At 34.2% G+C, this 20,160-nt stretch overlaps 1 protein-coding gene across 37 annotated transcripts in view; it reads right to left on the bottom strand.

The window, feature by feature from the left end:
• Positions 1–20,160, bottom strand: part of LOC105486943 (SRY-box transcription factor 6) — an 806,217-nt gene that overhangs the window by 361,767 nt on the left and 424,290 nt on the right. For all 37 annotated transcript variants that reach the window (XM_024794517.2, XM_071075039.1, XM_071075037.1 and 34 more), the window contains one exon: positions 8,253–8,460. In XM_024794517.2, coding sequence (XP_024650285.2) covers positions 8,253–8,460 — 208 coding nt within the window. The remainder of the gene's footprint in view (positions 1–8,252; positions 8,461–20,160) is intronic.

Genomic DNA, 20,160 nt, shown 5'->3' with positions numbered 1-20,160 from the left:
GACAGATTTTATAGAGAAGAAAAAAATGAATTTAAATGAAGTTGTATCAGCATTGCTCTGAATGCCCAATTGCTTCTTCACCAAAAGTATGAGTAGTCTTGGGAAACTTCAGCATTTAAATGACTTGAAACTTCCAATTTATTTGAAATAACAATTTTGGGTATTTTAACGAATACTTAAAGTGTTTCTTATGCAAAAATCCAAAACCTTTCCAAATTTTCCTTTCAACGAGAAACATAAAACAAGGCTTACATCTGGGATATTATAAGTGCTTCACCAATATAACTTTCAATCAGAATAATGGTAAAAACCTAATATCCACAAATTTTGCCTTAAAAATTATTGTGATGCTTTCACAGGGTGTGAATGTTAAAAAAAAAAAAATGGGCTTTTAATAGATTTTTTACTTTAACAGAAACACATTGCTCTTAACTGGATACTATCTAAAAACCTCATCCAAGACTTTACCAACCTCTCTCACTGACACCATCACATTCCACATATTTTTCAGAAGGGAAGATTGGCTTTCAGTGGGGAAACTTTAGTATCAGCTTTTCCAAATAGCCTGAAAAGAGAGTTAAACTGAATTGCTCTTCCAGAACACAAGAACATCATTGCTGCCAAATGCTAAATCCCTTAACACCATGGGACATTTCCTATGATTCTGTCTGTGGTACAGAATGAGATTCCTAGAATATTTTTCTTTTTTAAAAGTTTCTTCAAATAATAACAGCAATAGTAGTCATAATAGTAATACTAGTAATAGTTATAATTACAGAAGCTATATATTGTATATATTAATATGTCAAATCCTCACAATAACCTTGCAAGGCAAGTATCACTCATACAGATTTACAGATGAGAGAACTGAAGCACAAAAGGATTAATTGGTCCAAAGTCTCACAACCAGGAAATAATGCTGGCTACATTTATTGAGCACCTACTTTGAGCTGGCAATGTTCTAAAAGCTTTAGTTGCCTTAACTAATTATTTATCTTCATGAAAACCTTCATCCTCATGATAACACTGTAAAGATACCCATTTTTTGGTTGAGAAATTAAAGCAGACAGATCAAGTAACATGCTCTATGTCATCCATCTAGTAAATGCTGAACTGAAATTCAAACACAGCAACCTAGCTCCAGAGTCTACACTCAGTAGGCTACACTGTTCTCTCTAAATATTAAAACTTAGATTCAAACTTGGATCTAGCTCAAACACATTACTTTCAAAAATGAATTTCCTCATTGTTTGAACTATACCACACATCTCTTTTAGTACAGCAAAGGCTATCAGAGGAGCAAAACACAGCTTATAAGCAAACCAAATATATTTCAGTGAAAATATATGTAGAAATACAAATGATTGTTTAGAGATGTGAACAATGATAATAATCCATCAGATATACACATAAACACATGCTCATTCTTGTGCTGGGAAACAGCTGCATAATCCATTGGAAAGCCTGTCCCACCAGGAATTCAAAGCTCAAATGCTGCTGTCCCTTCTTACATGAACAGTAAAATGAATCCATATACTTTTATTACCATGATAGCAGAAAGCACACAATTCCACTGGGCAAATACTCTAATTTCTGACCAATGTATGTCCTATGGAATTGTATCTAAAGCCTGCACACTTTCCATTACATTTATGGTTCTATCAGAGAGTTCATTTATTCTAATATTTCTACTTAATACAAGCTTTGTTACTCTCTCCTAATCACAATAATTATTACCTAAAGAATAACTTTTTAAAAAGAGCCAAAGAGTCAGGAATTTAGTTTTATTTTGTCAGACAGTTGAGAGTTTTAACAATGTTTCCCTTTTCCTGCAGTCTCACATGACTCCAGAAACTGACTCAAACCAGTGCCCTCGGCCTAGGATCATATACTTAGTAGTATGATACACAAGACATGATAGTGGCTGAAGCACTATTATTAAAGAGAGATTAAAACAGCTGTACATTATGCTGAAGCACTCACTCTTCCCTTTACAAACAGACGGTCCTGGATTACAAGCAGCACTTGACCATTTAAATCACGACAACAACCAGATTTAACCAGCTGGGCCATATTCTCCTAGGCAGTGCCTGTTGACCTCCTCAGTCACAGCTGCTCAAATGAAATTCTCATTAGACAACTTATTTTCAGAAGCCAAAGGACTCTCTGATTAAATATATGTATTTAGATATAGAAGTCCTTTTTAAAGTATTCATTTTCTGACAACTGTCGCTTATGTTAGAGCCCAGCTATATTGGCAACAAGACGGGTGATACAAGGATAACTTAAATTCATCATTTTATTATAGCTGAAGAATTTTAGCCTTGGAAGCATTTTAACCTGAATCTATTAATCAAAGCCTTCCTGTACACTATACCCATCAATATAAACAGTGTTTTAAAAGGTGGTTTCTGACATTCAATCGTTCAATCCATCTATGGATCTGTCTACCTACCTACATACCAATTTACCTATCTAAAATACTAAATCAAAGTTAAATTTTCAAAAGACAGAAACTTTGCCTATCTTCCCATAAATCTCAGTTTAAGAGAGGACACTTCTGATGTAACACCTTTGTTCGACAGTGTTTGACAATCTAGTCAAATCACTGCTCAGGAGAGGGCACTTCTTGAAAGAATAGTAAATTAAACACTGGACAATTTGGTTGATCAAAGCATCTGCCTGGAGAGTTTTTGTTTCATCATGCAAATATAGTTTTTAAAAGGACCACAATAAACTTTTCACAGATCAGTTCTTGTAGATGAGGGCAAATGAGGGAGAGGTATTTAGTCTGATAAAGAGTAAAAATATTCTCCAGAACAAGAATAATGCAAGAAAGGTGATCATTTATTATGTCAATCACACAGGCTTGTCTCTCAGCTAATTATGAAGTATGGCCCTCAAACCATGAAGTAGATGTGAGGGAGAGGTGGTTAATTCATTTGAAAGCTTTTAGGTGTCCAATGAGATAATTAGGTCCCAAATGAGGAGATGGACCTGGAACTTTAAAGGATTAATGTCAGGCAAATATTGGTGGAGCTGTTATACCTCCTTAGATGTAGAATATAATTATTTGAGAATCAGAAATGTATCCTAAACTTTTTAATGACTCTTTCTATAATTATTTCTGTTCTCCCATTATGCTATTCTATACTATGCTCCAAGTAGATAATCAAAATTAGGATTCAAGCTCAAGATACCAAACTCAGAATAAAAAAATTCTCATTGCTCCCATGTCCTAAACATGTTCCTCCACTTTTTTTAAATCGTATTACTACATTCCTATTTGCCCAGAGTTTAAAACCTCTGAGCACTCTTTGAACCATTCTTCTGTCTTGGTTCTACACTTAAACATTAACTCTTAACAATTCTATCTCCTAATATCTTTTCCATATGCATCCCCCTTCCTTCCTCACTTCTGCTGCCTTCGTTCAGCAGAACCTCATTATCTCTAGCTTGAAACAATTTCCTTAATGTCTCTCCCTGCTCCCATTCATCCTAAACAGTGGAGCCAGATTAACTTTCCGGAAAGAAAGCTCTAATCCATCACCTTATTATGCTAAAAAACAGTCAGTGGTTCCTCCATCACCTTCAGTATAAAGTTCAAACTCCTTAGGCAAGAGTCAAAGGGCCTCCATGATCTGAACACAACCTACTTTTTCAGTCTTATATCCCATATGCATCTTCTTTTTAAATTTAGAACCTGAACTGTTGGCCATTTTAAAGTTCTCTACCTATTTTTTCTGCCTGAAATGTTTCTCCTCTCAATTTCTGTCTATAAATCCTTTCATTCTCCAAGACCAACTAAGACCTATTTCCCTATAGAAGTTTCCAATGGCTTCCAAGGCAGAAGTAATTTTTCTATCTATTAAATTCCTATAATATTTTATCTATATAGCTCTATGGAATTTATTATATACTAGACACTGAATTAGAGTTCATTTTTATATGCCTTATATCTCTTACTAGAATATGAATTATTAAAAGTTAAAGACCATTGTTTTATTCATTATGGGTGTACCATATCATCTAGCATAGGGATTCTTTTTTATTTTTTATTTTATTTTTTATTTTTTTATTATTATTATACTTTAAGTTCTAGAGTACATGTGCATAACGTGCAGGTTTGTTACATATGTATACTTGTGCCATGTTGGTGTGCTGCACCCATCAACTCGTCAGCACCCATCAACTCGTCATTTACATCAGGTATAACTCCCAATGCAATCCCTCCCCCCTCCCCATGATAGGCCCCGGTGTGTGATGTTACCCTTCCCGAGTCCAAGTGATCTCATTGTTCAGTTCCCACCTATAGCATAGGGATTCTTAACTCGTGGTCCACAGACTCCAGCAGACATAGATAGAATTCAAGGGGTCTCTAAACTTTTATGGAAAAATTATTTTTCACTAGCCTGTATTGAAAATTTACATTTCCTTAAATTATGGATGCAAGTAACAAACTGTACTGTATTTGTGGTTCCTATGACATTGTCACCAATTAGTATCACAACTGATATTTTTATATCACATTATACTTGGAGATATCTCAAAATATCTTTTACACTTATCACTACTTCAAAATTATTATACTGTTAGGCCCTCTATAAGACCTTGTTTTTTTTAATACATTAGTAGAATAGCATATTCTACCATATCATAAATGTTTTACATTATTTACTGTTTTTTGTTTTTTGGTTGTTTTTGTTTTCATTTTTGAGACAGAGTGTCACTCTGTCACCCAGGCTGGAGTGCAGTGGTGTGATCTCAGCTCACTGCAGCCTCTATCTCCCGGGTTCAAGCGATTCTTCTGCCTCAGCCTCCCTAGTAGCTGGGACTACAGGCACGTGCCACCACATCCGGCTAATTTTGGTATTTTTAGTAGAGACGAGGTTTCACCATGTTGGCCAGGATGGTCTTGATCTCCTGATCTCATGATCTGCCCACCGCCTCGACCTCCCAAAGTGCTGGGATTACAGGCATGAGCCACTGTGCCTGGCCTATTTACTGTTTTAATATGATTCATTTTCTCTGTAACCTGTTTATTCTACCTTATGCATTTAAAATAATTTTTAAAAAAGATCTGTAGGCTTCACTAGACTATCAAAGGAATTCACAGGAAGAAAAATTAAGAATCCTTGAGTTTTAATAAGATGCATTTCAAAGAAGAAGAATATGTAGAAAAATAGTCACAATACTATGTAGTCCTTGGAAAGTACTGTAAAAAAAGATATACCATAAACTGTGGAATATTTTATAAGAATGTTCATAAAAATTCATAGTCTTGGCATTGGAGAAAAGATCAAACTTCTGTCCTCTACAACTCCTCTATTAATATGACAACAGAGATTGCTGCATATCTCTAAGGATAGATAAGTTACTATCTTCCAAAGGAGAATATCCCATATAGACAGGTACAACTGTTAGCTAGTTGGTCTTATTAACCATAATCAGGTTCCTCATAACTTCTTGTCACTGATCTGTATTCTATCCCCAGGAAGCTAGACAGTATAAACCCAATCCCTACTCCATGTGACTTTAATCTTTAAAGACACTATCATGTCATCCTTGATTTTGTTTTCTCTGAGGTTAGTATTACTAATTCCTTCAACCATCCTTCTTATTATATAATTTTATCTCTGTGATTATACCAGTTGTTCTCTGAGAATATTCCAATGCCTTTGAGTTCCTTTTAAAGTGTGGTAATTCTGAACTCAACACAATACTTCAGAAACATGCTATTGAGCAGGCAGTTTTTAGTGGGACTACCACTTCTTGAATGCGTCATACTGTACTTCTAGTGATACTGACTGAAATAGCACTGGCAATTTTTTTGGCAATCTTCACTATGCTGACCCCATTGCATTTTCTGTGACTTAAAACTCTTAGGTTTTTATTTTTATTATAATTCATCTGGCTGTTATTTGAATTTTCTTCAGTAATTACTTGTGCAGCTGGAATTTGGGTCACAACTTCTGAACTTGATAATAAGATCTATTAAATTTTATCTTGGTAGGTTATTTTTAAGTTCATAGTTTCACTTTGTCAAAACGTTTTAAGCTTTGTTTCTTTAATGTATTATATTCACTGTTCCAGATTTGTGAGATTGGCAAATTTGATGAGCATGTTTTTGGTCATTTCATATCTGCATTTAATATATTTATATTACTTACATTAATATATACTAAAGATGCCTGAATTTCTGATTTTTAAAACATACATATTGCAAAAAAAAAAGATCTGTAGAGTATGAAAACATTCATTACTAGTAGAAATACAGTAATAAATGACTCTTAAAGGACTACTGTCTCATTCTGTAAGTGTCTCTCTTGTACAAAATCAACTGTAACACATGGTAACAAAGAGGACAAACAGAAAATTAACCATTACTTGCAAAGAAAAAATGATTTAAAATTCCCTAGTAGTTCAGGAAAAAAAATCATCACCAATGTCTTCATTTTTACATTAAAGAGTCCACCAAAGTATTTTGAAAACCACTTACTTATATAACTAAAACCATCTTTTGGTGGATCACAATTAAAAGTAATCTAGTGATCTTACTTATTTAGTAGATAATTATCTGGCAATCCCCATTATTCAGAACAAGAACGTGGGGAAAAAAGTCTCAGAAGCCAAAAATGTCAGCATGTAGTTTGTGCACTAAAGATCATATGTATTTTCCAGAATCTCTCAGCAACACCTCCAGAATATACTTGTTCATATTTCAAATACAGTCCAGAATGTCCTGATTATCTAATTTTATAACCTATAAGTAAATAGGAGAAAATTAGAAATTATTTACAGCTAAGCAAGAAATAATAGCCTGCAACCTGATATTGAAGGAGAAACCAACACACACACCCAAAAAATATACGTATACATAAAAGATATATATATCAAGCAGACACAAGAACTCTTAAGTTTCATAATTGAAAAGAAAAATAGCCATAAAATCAAAGTACTAATAATCTCAATGATCACTAGGGGCATTATTATAGCACAGCAAAATACTTGACATTTATAATATATCAGTTATATATATTATATATAATATAATACAAGTCAAATGTATATAGTTTATAGTTAATATTTATATAGTTTATAGTTAATTAAAGACATATTCATTATTATTATTAATCCTCAAAATGTTTAAGTTGCAAAGTCAGTAACCAAATTTTAAATTTTGTGGCTCGAGTAGATTGAAGAATTTACCCAGGGTCACATAATTGTTTGAAGGGTACTGAAGTTCCTAGTCTACCGTATTATGACCCTAGATACTCAAAAAAAAAAAAAAAACCACTTTGTGTCATATTACCTGATTTAGTAAAACAGGGAAGCATGCAATATATTTTAGAAAGACTTCTACAAAAATTAATTGGAATCTTTTAAGTTTTTGAGCCCTCAAAGGAATAAAATTAAGTTACATGAAAAATTCCCTAATATCAAATCCCAATTTGTCTATAGTATCACAAAAGTATCAAGTTAACTTGCAATGCTAGTAATAAATCCAGAGCTATTAATTACTCTACATTTTAAGGCCTAAAATCTGTACATAAAAACTGAAAGTGCAACATAGTATAATCATCACTTGGACTTGATTTACTTTGTTTAAAAATATTATTGGAGAGTCTTCCTTCATTTCTGTTTTCTACGATGTACCTGAACCTGAGTGAACTCTTGTACAGAGTAGAGAAGGTAGACGTGGGATGCTGCAAGAGATGTCATGTATCAAAAAAGTCACTCATATACTTTCAGTTTTAACAATATTTGAAGCCCTCTAATCTCCATTCTACAATGTTAGGAGATAAAATAATATATTTATAAAAATGAAGAGAAATCTTTTTAATTTTGTCTTTTAAACAGTTGACATTTTTATAAAGAAATACTATTCACCACAAGGAAATAGGGGAGAAAAAATGAAAAATAAAGTTGCAGCTAGGAAAAATCCCTTATTACCTTCTTCCAGAGTAGGATTATGGTCAGTTTAAAATCTTAATTTGTTATCTTAAGAACCAAACAAAATGCACAAAGTTTTAGAAAAATGGAGCTATCTGTTTAACACTCCTAATGGATCACAATCTGCCATCACCATGGTAACCTCTGAATAACTTTTTCCTAGCTAGTGCCAATTATGCACTCCTCTGGCCCTTGCCCTTGAAATCTCACCTTTTTTTTTTTTTTTTTAAGGCCTGTAATCTTTAAACGAAAAAGAAAAAGAAAAAAAAAAAGAACCCAACAGTGAAGTCCACACATACCCTCTTGTTCGGTCCGAGTCATTTCCTCAAGCTTCTTCTGTTTCAGTGTGTCCACCACATCGGCAAGACTCCCTTTGCGGCGTTCTGGGGTTCCAAAAGTAACACTGGTCATTATCTCGCGGTCCCGACTCCCTTCGTCAGGCTTATGTGGTGAGGTAGAGGTATTTCGGAAGGAATATAGGGAACATAACTTATTATTCTCTGATTCCTAGAAAAATAAAATAAAATAAAGCCATTAGAATACACATTTCTTTGCAAGCTACTGGAGAAAAAAATCCCAAACTCAGGACAGTATATGATGCTTAGTAGGACAAATAAAATATACTAATTAAAATAAGATATAAGTAATTTAGTAGGACAAATAAAAAATACAATTCTGATTAAACAATACTGGTTAAACAAAGCATTAAAGAAGCCATTGTCAAAGGAACTAATGTGAAGTTGCAGATTAAAACTGTTTGGTTTTTTAAATATAAAGCAGTTTAAGTGCTTCAAAAACAAACCTTTAAACCCCTTACTCATTTACACTTTTCATTTAAATTAGTTCAGATTCAATGACTAATTATTAGACTTGGTAAAGTTTTTCTTTTAATTGGACGCTTTTATTAGCAACACTCTTGCCATAGCATAAAAAAAAAGCACATCATAAAAAACACTGTCCTTAATTTAGAACCAGTAGAAAAGTTAGCTTCAGTAGCCAATGTTCATTGTTCACCAGAAAATATATAAATGATCTAAATCAGTGCCAGAAAGTTAGCCAACCTGAATATTTTCCTGTGCTGGGTTTTGGAGAAAACCGTTTTGTTTTGGTTTTTCTAGCTATACAGCTGTCCAAAGTTACAGAAGTCTCTTTATATTCCTTACCTTTACCACTGATACTTCAGCACATTTTTCATGTAGCATTTAAAAAATATATATCTTTTTTTATTTTATTTTACAAAGGGACAAGTTTATCCTCAGGTGAGAAGTATTTTTTTTTTAAAAAAAGGACAGGGTTATTGCAGAAATATGTGTGCAGGAATTACTTCATAGTATAGAGAAGTTAGCTAACTGCGAAGAGGGTTAGGTGGATCAGCTGAAAAGGAAAAAGCAAATCGTAGGTGGAAAACAAACACCTAAAATTTCATAGAAATAAAATATTTTTATATTTCTTTAAATTGGAACTGAGGGTTGGAAACAGCTATTATTTTGCCGTAGCCCTTCAGCAGCCTTGCATTCACCTTTTATCTGTTTGCACAAGGGTATTCTCTCTCCCTATATTTATATTTTTAAAAATGTGTGTAAAGTAAGTCAGCCAGTCTTTGTGATCACCATCAGACTCCTGAAAATCCTAATTGCTCCTCTATCTTTTTCCTTCACAAGGAAGCCCAGTAAGAGTCAAGAGCGTAAGGACAAGCATGAGGCAAAAGTTACATAGTTAATAACTAATGGGAAAAGGGGAGAAAAGGAAAATGATATCTAGAGCAGTAAATTTCTACATATATTAAAAGACATAATAATTGTACTCAACAAATGCTATGTATTTCGGATTACTGTCATTGTATATAAGGTGGGAAAAAAATGGATTTTCAGGGTTATCGAAAGCACACAATGAGATAATATTTGTAAGGTACCAAGGCATAGTGCTGGGCTCACAATATTGAGGTGGTGTTTAACAACTGGTAGGTACTATTTCCTGAAGGAAGGAACAGATTTAGGAATGGGACCAAAGAGATTTTTCTTCCTTCTGGACCTGAGGAATTGTGAAGTAAAAAATGTTTATAAGTCTCAAACTAAGATAAATCTTGTGAAACCTGGGAATATATTAAAAACAATTGAACTGTATATATTAAATGGGTAAATTACATGGTATATTTATTTTATCTCAATAAAGCTGAATCTTTTGATTAAGAGCTAAATCTCAATTTTTTCTGCATACCCATTGCTAGTACAATGCCCAGAATAGAGCTGCTCAATATATTTACGCTGAAATAAACAGAAAAGGATAAAATAAATGGGGCAGGGCAGGGAAGAGAGCTCCTCTTTACCTTCCTTCTAGATCCCTTCCTTCCTCCAGGAAAGATGTTTTATCTCACTTAATGTTTACAAGAATTCTGTGAAGTGATGCAGAGGAACCCCTTCTTTTAGATGCCAGTCATGGCTAGTATGTGGCTCCTTGGAACGGCCAGTTCATTCTCCACTTGTGTGAATGAAAATGCAGAGATATATTTGTCAAAGCCATTTAAACCTCTTAATAAAGTCCATATTAGACATCTGACCAAGGCTTTTATGAATTAATAATCACCATTTGATCAATCATACTTCAGTTGCTTTCATTTCAAATGCCAATTATTGTCACATTATAGCCAAAAAAAATAAAAAATAAAAAAAAACACACACACACACAAACAAACAAACAAAGAAAACCCTGACTCAACCTAAGGGATTAAACAACAAGTCAAAACTGTAGTATGTGAAAGTGGTTACCTACAAATGACTCACCATTGACTATAATAAAGGAGATTTTCCATCACTGCCAAACTGAAATTGAAAGATGCTAAGAGAGGCTCTCCAGCCTACTAACAACTTTAGATTTTCCTGAGAGCATTTAGGCTCCAAAGAGTACCATTTTTTCCTATCAGGACTAATGCCAAACAGTCTTATTTACGTATTGTTACGTACTTGTTGGACTATGTTTCTTGTTCTTTACTCATGGGAATGTGGTCACTGCCATGCTGCACCGCAGACAATAACCATGGGTTCCTTATTGCAATGATGACCCACACTGTTCTTAGCCCCATAATCTGTGCAAAGTGGCTCAATACTACCAAGCAGCAGACAGCAATAGGCTAGAGAGTCATGATTTCCCCATAAAAGCCACAAGAATTACTTGCAATATGTCATCAAATTGTAAAAATAGGCAGTAAATAAAAACAAATGGCTTAAGTCGTGTAAGTCATGTTATACCATGCTTAACAACAATGGGAAGGGGCAAAATTTACCATTTCCAGCCACTGCTTTTTAACTTTCTAAAACCTAACAAATATTAACCTTTCATAAGTGGAAGTCTGTAAGCAATTCATCTGAGTAAAAGGGAACATAAATTAATAAACTTATAATAGGTTACTGTCTAATATGAAGTCAATAATGCCAACTTTAAAAAAAAATCTTGACAAAGAATCTCTGGTTTTTTTAAGGAGGCTATATAATTTTAAATTAATTTTATTACGAAAAAAAGCCCAGATTATTTTGTAATTTCTTAAGAACAAAACAGGTCCAATGACACATCAATTGAGGCAAAATACCTGATATGGTTTAGATTTGTGTCCCTGCCCAAATCTCAAATTGAATTGTAATTCCCAATGTTGGAGGAGAGGCTTGGTGGGAGGTGATTAAATCATGGAGGCAGACTTTCCCCTTGCTTATGATAATGAGTGAGTTCTCATGAGATCTGGTTGTTTAAAAGTGTGTAGCACCTTCCCACTCTCTCTCTTCCTCCTGCTCCAGCCATATAAGATGTGTCTGCTACCCCTTTGCTTTCCGCCATGATTGTAAATTTCCTGAGACCTCCTCAGCCATGCTTCCTGTACAGCCTGCAGAACCATAAGCTCTTAAACCTCTTTTCTTTATAAATTACCCAGTTTCAGGTATTTCTTTATAGCAGTGTGAGAATGGACTAAACCAATGTCCAATGATAATATCTACCAAGTCTTAATGCATGTCACTGTAGGACTGCTGCGAAGAGACTTGAGACAATACATCCCTAAAGTAGTGGTTCTCAAGCTTCAATGTGTAGAATTATCTGGCAAGTGTGTTAAAATGCAGATTCCTTCACCCCATACCACCTTCCACAATGATGGGGCCAAGGAATCTGAATATTGATGAACAACCCAAGTGATTCCAATGCACAGGTCCTGATCCCACTTTAAGAAATACTGCTCCCTAAAGAACAATCATATAAATGTGTTTTGCCTTAATATTATAATGTGAATATAATTGTGTAAAAAATTTTTAAAGCTGGTTGTGATTCTTCAAAATAACATAAAGGAAATTATTTTTCTTCTTTTGATCTTTCTTTTGAAAACAACCACTGTTTAACACGACTAAACACATGAATACCACAAAAAGAAGAACATGTGGGCACTGAGTTAGTAAATATTAGTTTATTCAAAGGAAATTTACTATAAATTTCTTTTCATTCAACCCCTAACTTCAGCAGCCCCACCAAACCTACAGTGAAGAAAATTTTCAAAATATGATTTAAAAGGATCCCAGTCCCAAATAAAGGAAAAAAGCCACGTTGATTCAGATAATCTAAAGAGCATTTCACTGGAAATCAATTAAACACAGTATGTAAAATATATGTAGATGATTAAAAAGCACAGTAATATCAAAAAATAGTTATTAGACAAAGTTTCTAGGAAAGGAAAAGCAGTTTTTGCATATTTACGAATCAAGAATTTTAATTAAGATGTTTTCCAGTATTTGAAGAGATAAATATTAAAAACAAAAAATATTAAAATGAATATCGTTCAGATTTTTCAGAAGTTACTATTCAAAACTGATTGTTCACCAATGGCATTCAAATGGCTTTAAATTTAAGTAGCCATCTTATGGTATTGAATATATCAAAATTACTCAAATCTCTGGGCATTTGTGTGTCTTGTTGCTTTTCCATGCAATGCCCTATATCTTCCTTAACTTTGACCCAACCCACTCTTCAAAGTTCAGATCAAACTGCATTTCATCCTTGAAGCACCCCTAACTATACTGGACCTCACTATCATGCTACCCTCCAAACTACACATCAAAGCACTTAATCATAACCACATAATTTAGCATTTAATAATATACTAGAATAAAATATTCATTACTATTCTGCATATAATTTTCATATCTGTAACTAAATTTTAACTCTTAAAGGATTTCAGGACTTCAAGCTTCTTCTATAGACTTCCAGAGCATACAACAAAATTAAATAAGTGTGGACTGACAAACTTGAAACAACTACTTATCAAATGTGTCAAAAGTAATCAAAAGGCTGGGCACAGTGACTCACACCTGTAATCCCAGCACTTTGCAAAGTCAAGGCAGGAAGATCACTTGAGCCCAGGAGTTTGAGACCAGCCTATGCAACATAGCGAGACCCCATCCCTACAAATAACAACAACAACAACAAAAAATAGCTGAGTGTGGTGGTGCACACTTGTGGTCCCAGCTGCTCAGGAGGCTGAGGAGAGAGAATTGCTTGAACCTAAGAAGTCAAGGCCACAGTAAGCTGTGATTGCTCCACTGCACTCCAGCCTGGGCAACAGAGCCAGACTCTGTCTCTCAAAAAAAAAGAAAAAAAATCAAACATTAGGTGAAGAGTAAAGATTTGCTCCAACAATGACAAGATTGCTTAAGCTAAACATTTAGAACTGAGATATTAAAACATAAGGAATTTATGATACAACTACATAGTGGAATACAACACAGCCATTAAAAACAAATATATCTATTGAACATACTGTTGTTTATAGTGATGAATAACTATAGGCAGCCTAGTTATTCCAATTGTAGGAATTATTTGAGTGTATTATGATTTTATCTATATGATGGAATGTTTTGGAGCTACTGAAAATAATAATTTTGCAGAAAATTTAATGAAATGTGGGAATATTCATAATGTATTGTTAGTTAAAAGTATATTAATAAAATTAATACACTTTCTTATTTTAAAATTTTGGATACATAATAGTTGCCCATATATATGGGGTTCATGTGATATTTTGATATAAGCATATAATGTGTAATGATCAAATTTGGGGAATTAGGATATCCATCACCTTCATCAACAGATAAATGAATTTTAAAAATGTAGTATGTATACACAATGGAGTATTATTTACATTAAAAAAAGAATAAAATTCTGTTATTTGCAACGACATGAATAGAACTGGAGGACATTATGTTAAGTGAAATAAGCCAGGCACAGAAAGACAAATATCACATGTTCTCACTCACATGTGAGAAGTAGTGAATAGAACAGTGGTTACCAGAGGCTAGAAAGGCTAGTGGTGGTGGGGAATAAAAGTATGAAAATATAGTTAGATAGAAGGAATAAGACCTACTGTTTGGTAGCACATTATACATCATTACAAAAATTATGTACAGAAAAAAAGAGATCATAGCACACAATAAAATGTTAATGGTCCTCTGAGTATTGGGATAACAGATAATTTTATTTCCTTTTTGAAGTTCTCTATATTTTGTAAATGTCCTATCACAAATAATACTTTTAATCACAAAATAAATTTCATCTTAACATTTAAATATAAATATCAAAGTCACAGAAATAATTTATTCACAAGGAAAGATGTATTAAATGAAAAAAAGCATATACTGTAGTATTTAGATTATAACACCAATTATTTATATGTGTGCATAAGTGTGAATGTGCTCCCCTACACACAAACATACACAAACTGGAAATATATATCAAAATATTTATAGCGATTCCTAAATGGTGGTAAGACTGTTGGTAATTTTCATTTCCTTTTTTGCTTATCTGTGTTTTCTAATTCATCTTCCATAAACATATGACTCATGTAGTAAAGAAAAACAAAAGCTATTTTATACACAGATGCTTAGGGGAAACAGAAAAAAATAGTAATTTAAAAGAATAGACTTTGGCCTTCTTGAAGATGTCGAGAGAGTCAGTATATTATAGTTTCCCTCTACCAAACCCAGAAAAAATAAATAAGCTTTCTTTCCTTGGCATTCCTATAGTTGAAGGATCGCAAATATTATTTCTAATAAATCTAATTATTAAAAAATTAATCTTCATGTAAGCTAAAATCTAGATACTTATTGCTGTGGTTTGAATATATGTCCCCCCATAACTCATAAATGAAAGTCTAAGACCTAATCACTTTAGGAGGTGATTAAGTTATGAGAACAGAGCCCTCATGAATGGGATTAGCAACCTTATAAAAGTGATGAGGGCAAACAGTTAGGTCCTTTTTGCCCTTCCGCCCTTCCTCCATGGGAGGACACAGTTTGTTGGTCCTGTCTAGATGATACAGTAACAAGGTGTCATATTGGAAGCAGAGTCTGGGCCTTCACCAGACACCAAACCTGCTGGTGCCTTGATCGTGGACTTCCCAGCCTGCAGAATCGTGAGAAATAAATGTGTATTGTTTATAAATTACCCAGTGTATGGTATTTTGTTATTAGCAGCAGTATTGGACTAAAACATTAATTACAACACATTGTTTCCTGTTTGCTCTCAAAAGATGCATAATATCAATCTATTTCCTCTTCCATGTGAGAGTTGTTCAAATATCTTAATGAAGACATCAAATTAATAGTCTTTTTCTAGGTAAAACTCCTGCACTTTCTAAACCCATTTCTCATTTGCCATGATTTCCAGACCCTTCATCACCCTCCTCTGATGCATTCGTCTCTAGATGTCATTCTAAAAATATGTCACCAACAACTAGATACCAAATTCTACATCTTCACTTTCAGCAGGAAAAAAACCACACTCAGCAAGATTGTTCCCTCCATGTCACATAGGCAGGACCAGTAGAGCTAAAAATCTTTAAGTGCAGGTTTTCTGACACCAAATCCAATGTTTTTTCTATTCCATAAGGCTATAGTTTTTTTTTTTTAAAGTCACTCTCAACAGTAAAAGATGCCACAACGTCAATGATTACTACCTTCTAAGGCTTTTTGTTTCCATTCATTTCTAGAAAGGAGATTTATCTATATTTGAGGCAAAAATTATACTTTATTATTCACCTTAATCAAAGAATTACAAAGAAGTAACTTGTATTACTTAAGTATTGTATAAGAAATCATCCCAAAACAAAGTGCTTAAAACAAAAATAATCATTTATTATCCTTAATGGTATCTGTAGGTCAGGAATTTGAGAGCATCTGGGCTGGGTGATTCTGTCTCAAAGTCTCCCATGAGGTTACAGTTAAGTCAGTGGCTAAGGCCAAAGTCATCTCAATGACTTTTTTACTCACAGATAAGGTACCTGGGCTGGGAACATTTTAAGAGCTCGGGGCTGGGATAACTAGGGTTTCTTGGACATCTTACTCTGTCTCTACATGACCTTTCTGCATGGTCTCTTTTCTACAGTATGTTAATTTCAGGATAGCGAAACTTCTTTCTGATGTGGTGTCCCAGAGACAGCCAGATGAAAGCTATACCACTGTTTCTAACTTAGCCTGGGAAATCACACTGTATAACTGTCACTGCATTCTGTTCAATAGTGAGTCACCAAGCCTTGCCAATAGTCAAGGGAATGGGAATTAGACTCTGCCTTTTTATAGGGTAGAGCTATAATTATATCCTCAAATAGTTGCTATGAGAAATGAATCATGCATAAAGCACTTAGTACAATGCCCAGCATATAAGTACTCAATAAATGATAGCTACTCTTATTAAATACAAATGTCCTTTGTCCAATTGCCCTTTTTTTCAATTTTCAATTCTGCAAATATAGTCATGAAAACCACTGGCACCATTTTTAAGTTTTTATTCGTACTTGTTCATCTAAGTGGAATAATAAATACTAAACTACATTACTTTCTTCATTATCAACGTTCACCTCAAACCAATTCCATTGAGATCTGGCTTCTCACAAAACTCCAGGAACTTTAGCACTTCTAATTTGCTTTTTCTAGGAATACTATCAATTCTTATTTATCCTATCTGCATATGAATTCTCTCTACTGTGTCCAGGAGCAGCTACAGTACACTACTGCTCTGATTCAGCTGGATTGCCGACCACACCTAGACAAGGAATGCGGATGGTGAGCCATACTGGAAGCAGAGGAGAGTAGTGGGCTGGGGTTGCAAAAGTCAGATCAGATGTCAGGAATTAAGAGTCAGAAAGCATAGGTCAGGAGTTGAATCTTGCCTATATAATGAAATCGAAACCCACATACAGGTGGGAGTCACTGCAATTGGGAGAAATGATTGGGAAATGGCATAAGTAGCTGCAAGAATCAACTTCCTGCTACCCAGTACACTACCTGCTACCCAGTCTAATTGTAAGAACAGAATACTATTCACTTGTAACCTTTCCTGTATCCAGTAGCAAGAATGAATTAAATGTATTCATTCTTATAGCATTGTATGTTGTCAGTTTTGCTTTGTTTTCCATTTTAGTTGTAGCCTCTCCAGTTGCAATGTTATCCTCAACCTAGTCTGCCCTCCCTATAGATAAGGTTTATTGAGATATCCAATCATAGATTTGCCCCGGTTTCAGACAGCAGTCAATCTACAACAAACTTCTGTTTCCTTAGGCCCTACTCAAAATCACCAAAAGAAAGCCCAAACCCTAAAATAGGTCCAAATAGAACACTCTCTTCCTAAGATGCTCTATGGTTCACTATGGCATATATTCTCCCTCATTAAAAATGAGTAATAAACCCAATGTGTTCAGCTACAGATATGTTCCTGGTAGTCTTTGACTGGAGGGAATTAAGGAGCTACAATTTATGTAAGAAGTTAACACAATAGCAAAAACAACCAAAAGTCATTTATGTTTTAAATTACCATGGACTGGCAAATCAACCAAGTTAGTGATCAATCTTCCCTGCCAGGTCACATGGCTCCCACCACTAAACCCCGTCCTTCCTTGCTATGCAGTGCATTTATATATTTAAAGTTTCAATTAAATGTCCAAATTATGTTATATAAGTTACACATACACATCTATGTTTACTATATTATATTAACTTATACCATAGACAATATATGTAACATTTTTTCTGATTCTCCACCTTAAACAATCTTTTGTTTTTTTGATGAACAAAAACTACTTGCCAACTGTGCTATATAAGACACCTTCTACTATAGTCTTATTGACTGACAGAAAAGATTTAGGTTCCAATAACTTCTTGCTAACAAAGGAAATCTAACCTTTTCAATATGCTGAAGATTAAATTGCAAACATTTATGGTTCTTTCTCAGAGGAAAAAAGTTATGTTTTTTTCTAATGTGACATACTGTAAGGAAAAGAATTGGGTTAAAGAAGCGTATATAAATTAAAATGCGGTATTTGATTCTAATTGCCAACAGATTATTTATGACAAAAGTGTCATTTTTTGAATGATAGTGAAAGAGTATTTTTGCTTTTATTAAAACTGATATTTGCTAGTATATTAGATTTACATAACATTTTCAAAACTGAAATAACATATGCCACTTGTCACTATTACTATGCTGTTGAGTAACAATAAAATTATTCATAGATGTCTCAGAAAATAGATTTGTTACCAATATTTGCTAAAGTGTCACGATTCCCAAGGCTTTAAAAATAAGCTGTTGTTTCCTAAATGTTATTTCAATTTGCAGAAAAAAAAATAACAAACCCAAAAGTTTGTTGAATGGCCTCATTAACATTCTATTTAACAAATAGAAGTAAATATAGCGAATAGATTAAATACAGAAAACATCCCCAAACCTGTCAAGACAGGCACATAGAAAAGCCCTGCATTATCTATACACTACCAGCCTCACACACAAAATTAGAATCTCAAGATTCAAAAGTCTTTAAAACTCCAATTGTTCAATGCCATCTAGCACTTGAATTCCCTGTGCAAGAGAAGACGGAATAATAAAATAGTTAACAAAGTACAGGCACCCTGGGCAAGATTTTCCAGTTTAAATCCCAGCTTTTCCACCTCTCATCCATATAAGCTCAGACAAGTTAGTTAACTTCTTTTTGCCTTAATTTCCTTGTCTGCAAAATGGCAATAATAATAGTGCAATAAAGAATTTATCTCAAAGAGTTATTATGGGAATTAAATGAATCAATAAAAATAAAACACTTAGAACAGTGTCATGACATAGTAAGTGATCATTAAATGGTGGTGGTTAGTGTTAAGATTTCCTTGACAAGTGGCTGTTTGGCCTCTCCCTAAACACTTTCACTAATAGAGGATTTAGCAGCTCCCAAAGTGGTCCATTCCATTTATTGAGGGTTATCTAAAATACTTCTTTATAGAAATATGAAACCTGTTCCAATCCATATTTCTATTCCATGGAAACATTCAGAATGGCAGTTGTTCAATACATACTCACAGCTAGTACAGTACCCTTCTATCTTCTCTTCATCTAGGGAAAATATCCCTTTTTCCTTCATTTCTTCTTCATAAAACACAGTTTGGCCAATCTGAACATTCTCCTCTGAGTGTGTTCCAATTGTTTCTCTCTATATATCTCTTAAAGAGTAGTGCCCTAAATTCAATATACTCAGTACCATCTGAACAACAAGAATTAAGACACACTATCACCTGCCTTAGAGATGTCATGTTTTAAAGATTTCATACCATGTAAGCAGAGCTTTAAGGAAGGCCTGATAGTGAATTTCCCAACAATTAAATCAACATTCTATCAATATTCAACTATTGGTTGGGTACAGTGGCTCATGCCTATAATCCCAGCACTTTGGGAGGCCAAGGCGGGCAAATCAGTTGAAGGCAGGAGTTCAAGACCAGTCTGGCCAACATGGTGAAATCCTGTCTCCACCAAAAACACAAAATATTAGCCGGGTGTGGTGGCACACACCTGTAATCCCAGCTACTCAGGAGAGGCTGAGGCAGGAGAATCACTCGAACCCAGAAGGCGGAGGTTCCAATGAGTCGCTATCAAGCCACTGCACTCCAGCCTGGGCGACAGAGCAAGACTCCAAGTAAAACAAACAAACAAAAACAACATTAAACTATTGACTGGTTCATGTGCCTACCAACTCTAGATAGTTATTTTCATGTGGCAATTCATTGATACCCAAACTACCATATACATGATACTCAATCTAAACAATAGTATTAAGCTAAGTCAAATTGGCTATCCCAATTTTAACCTTGAAACCAAGAAAGTGAGAAGTGTCAAGAGGCTTAGTGATTATAGTTCAAATCCTTCTTT

This window comes from Macaca nemestrina, chromosome 12 (genome assembly GCF_043159975.1).
Source record: "Macaca nemestrina isolate mMacNem1 chromosome 12, mMacNem.hap1, whole genome shotgun sequence".
In the NCBI taxonomy this organism is placed as follows: Eukaryota; Metazoa; Chordata; class Mammalia; order Primates; family Cercopithecidae; genus Macaca; species Macaca nemestrina.
The sequence above is the reverse complement of the archived record's forward strand: the minus strand, read 5'-3'. Positions and strand labels throughout refer to the sequence as shown.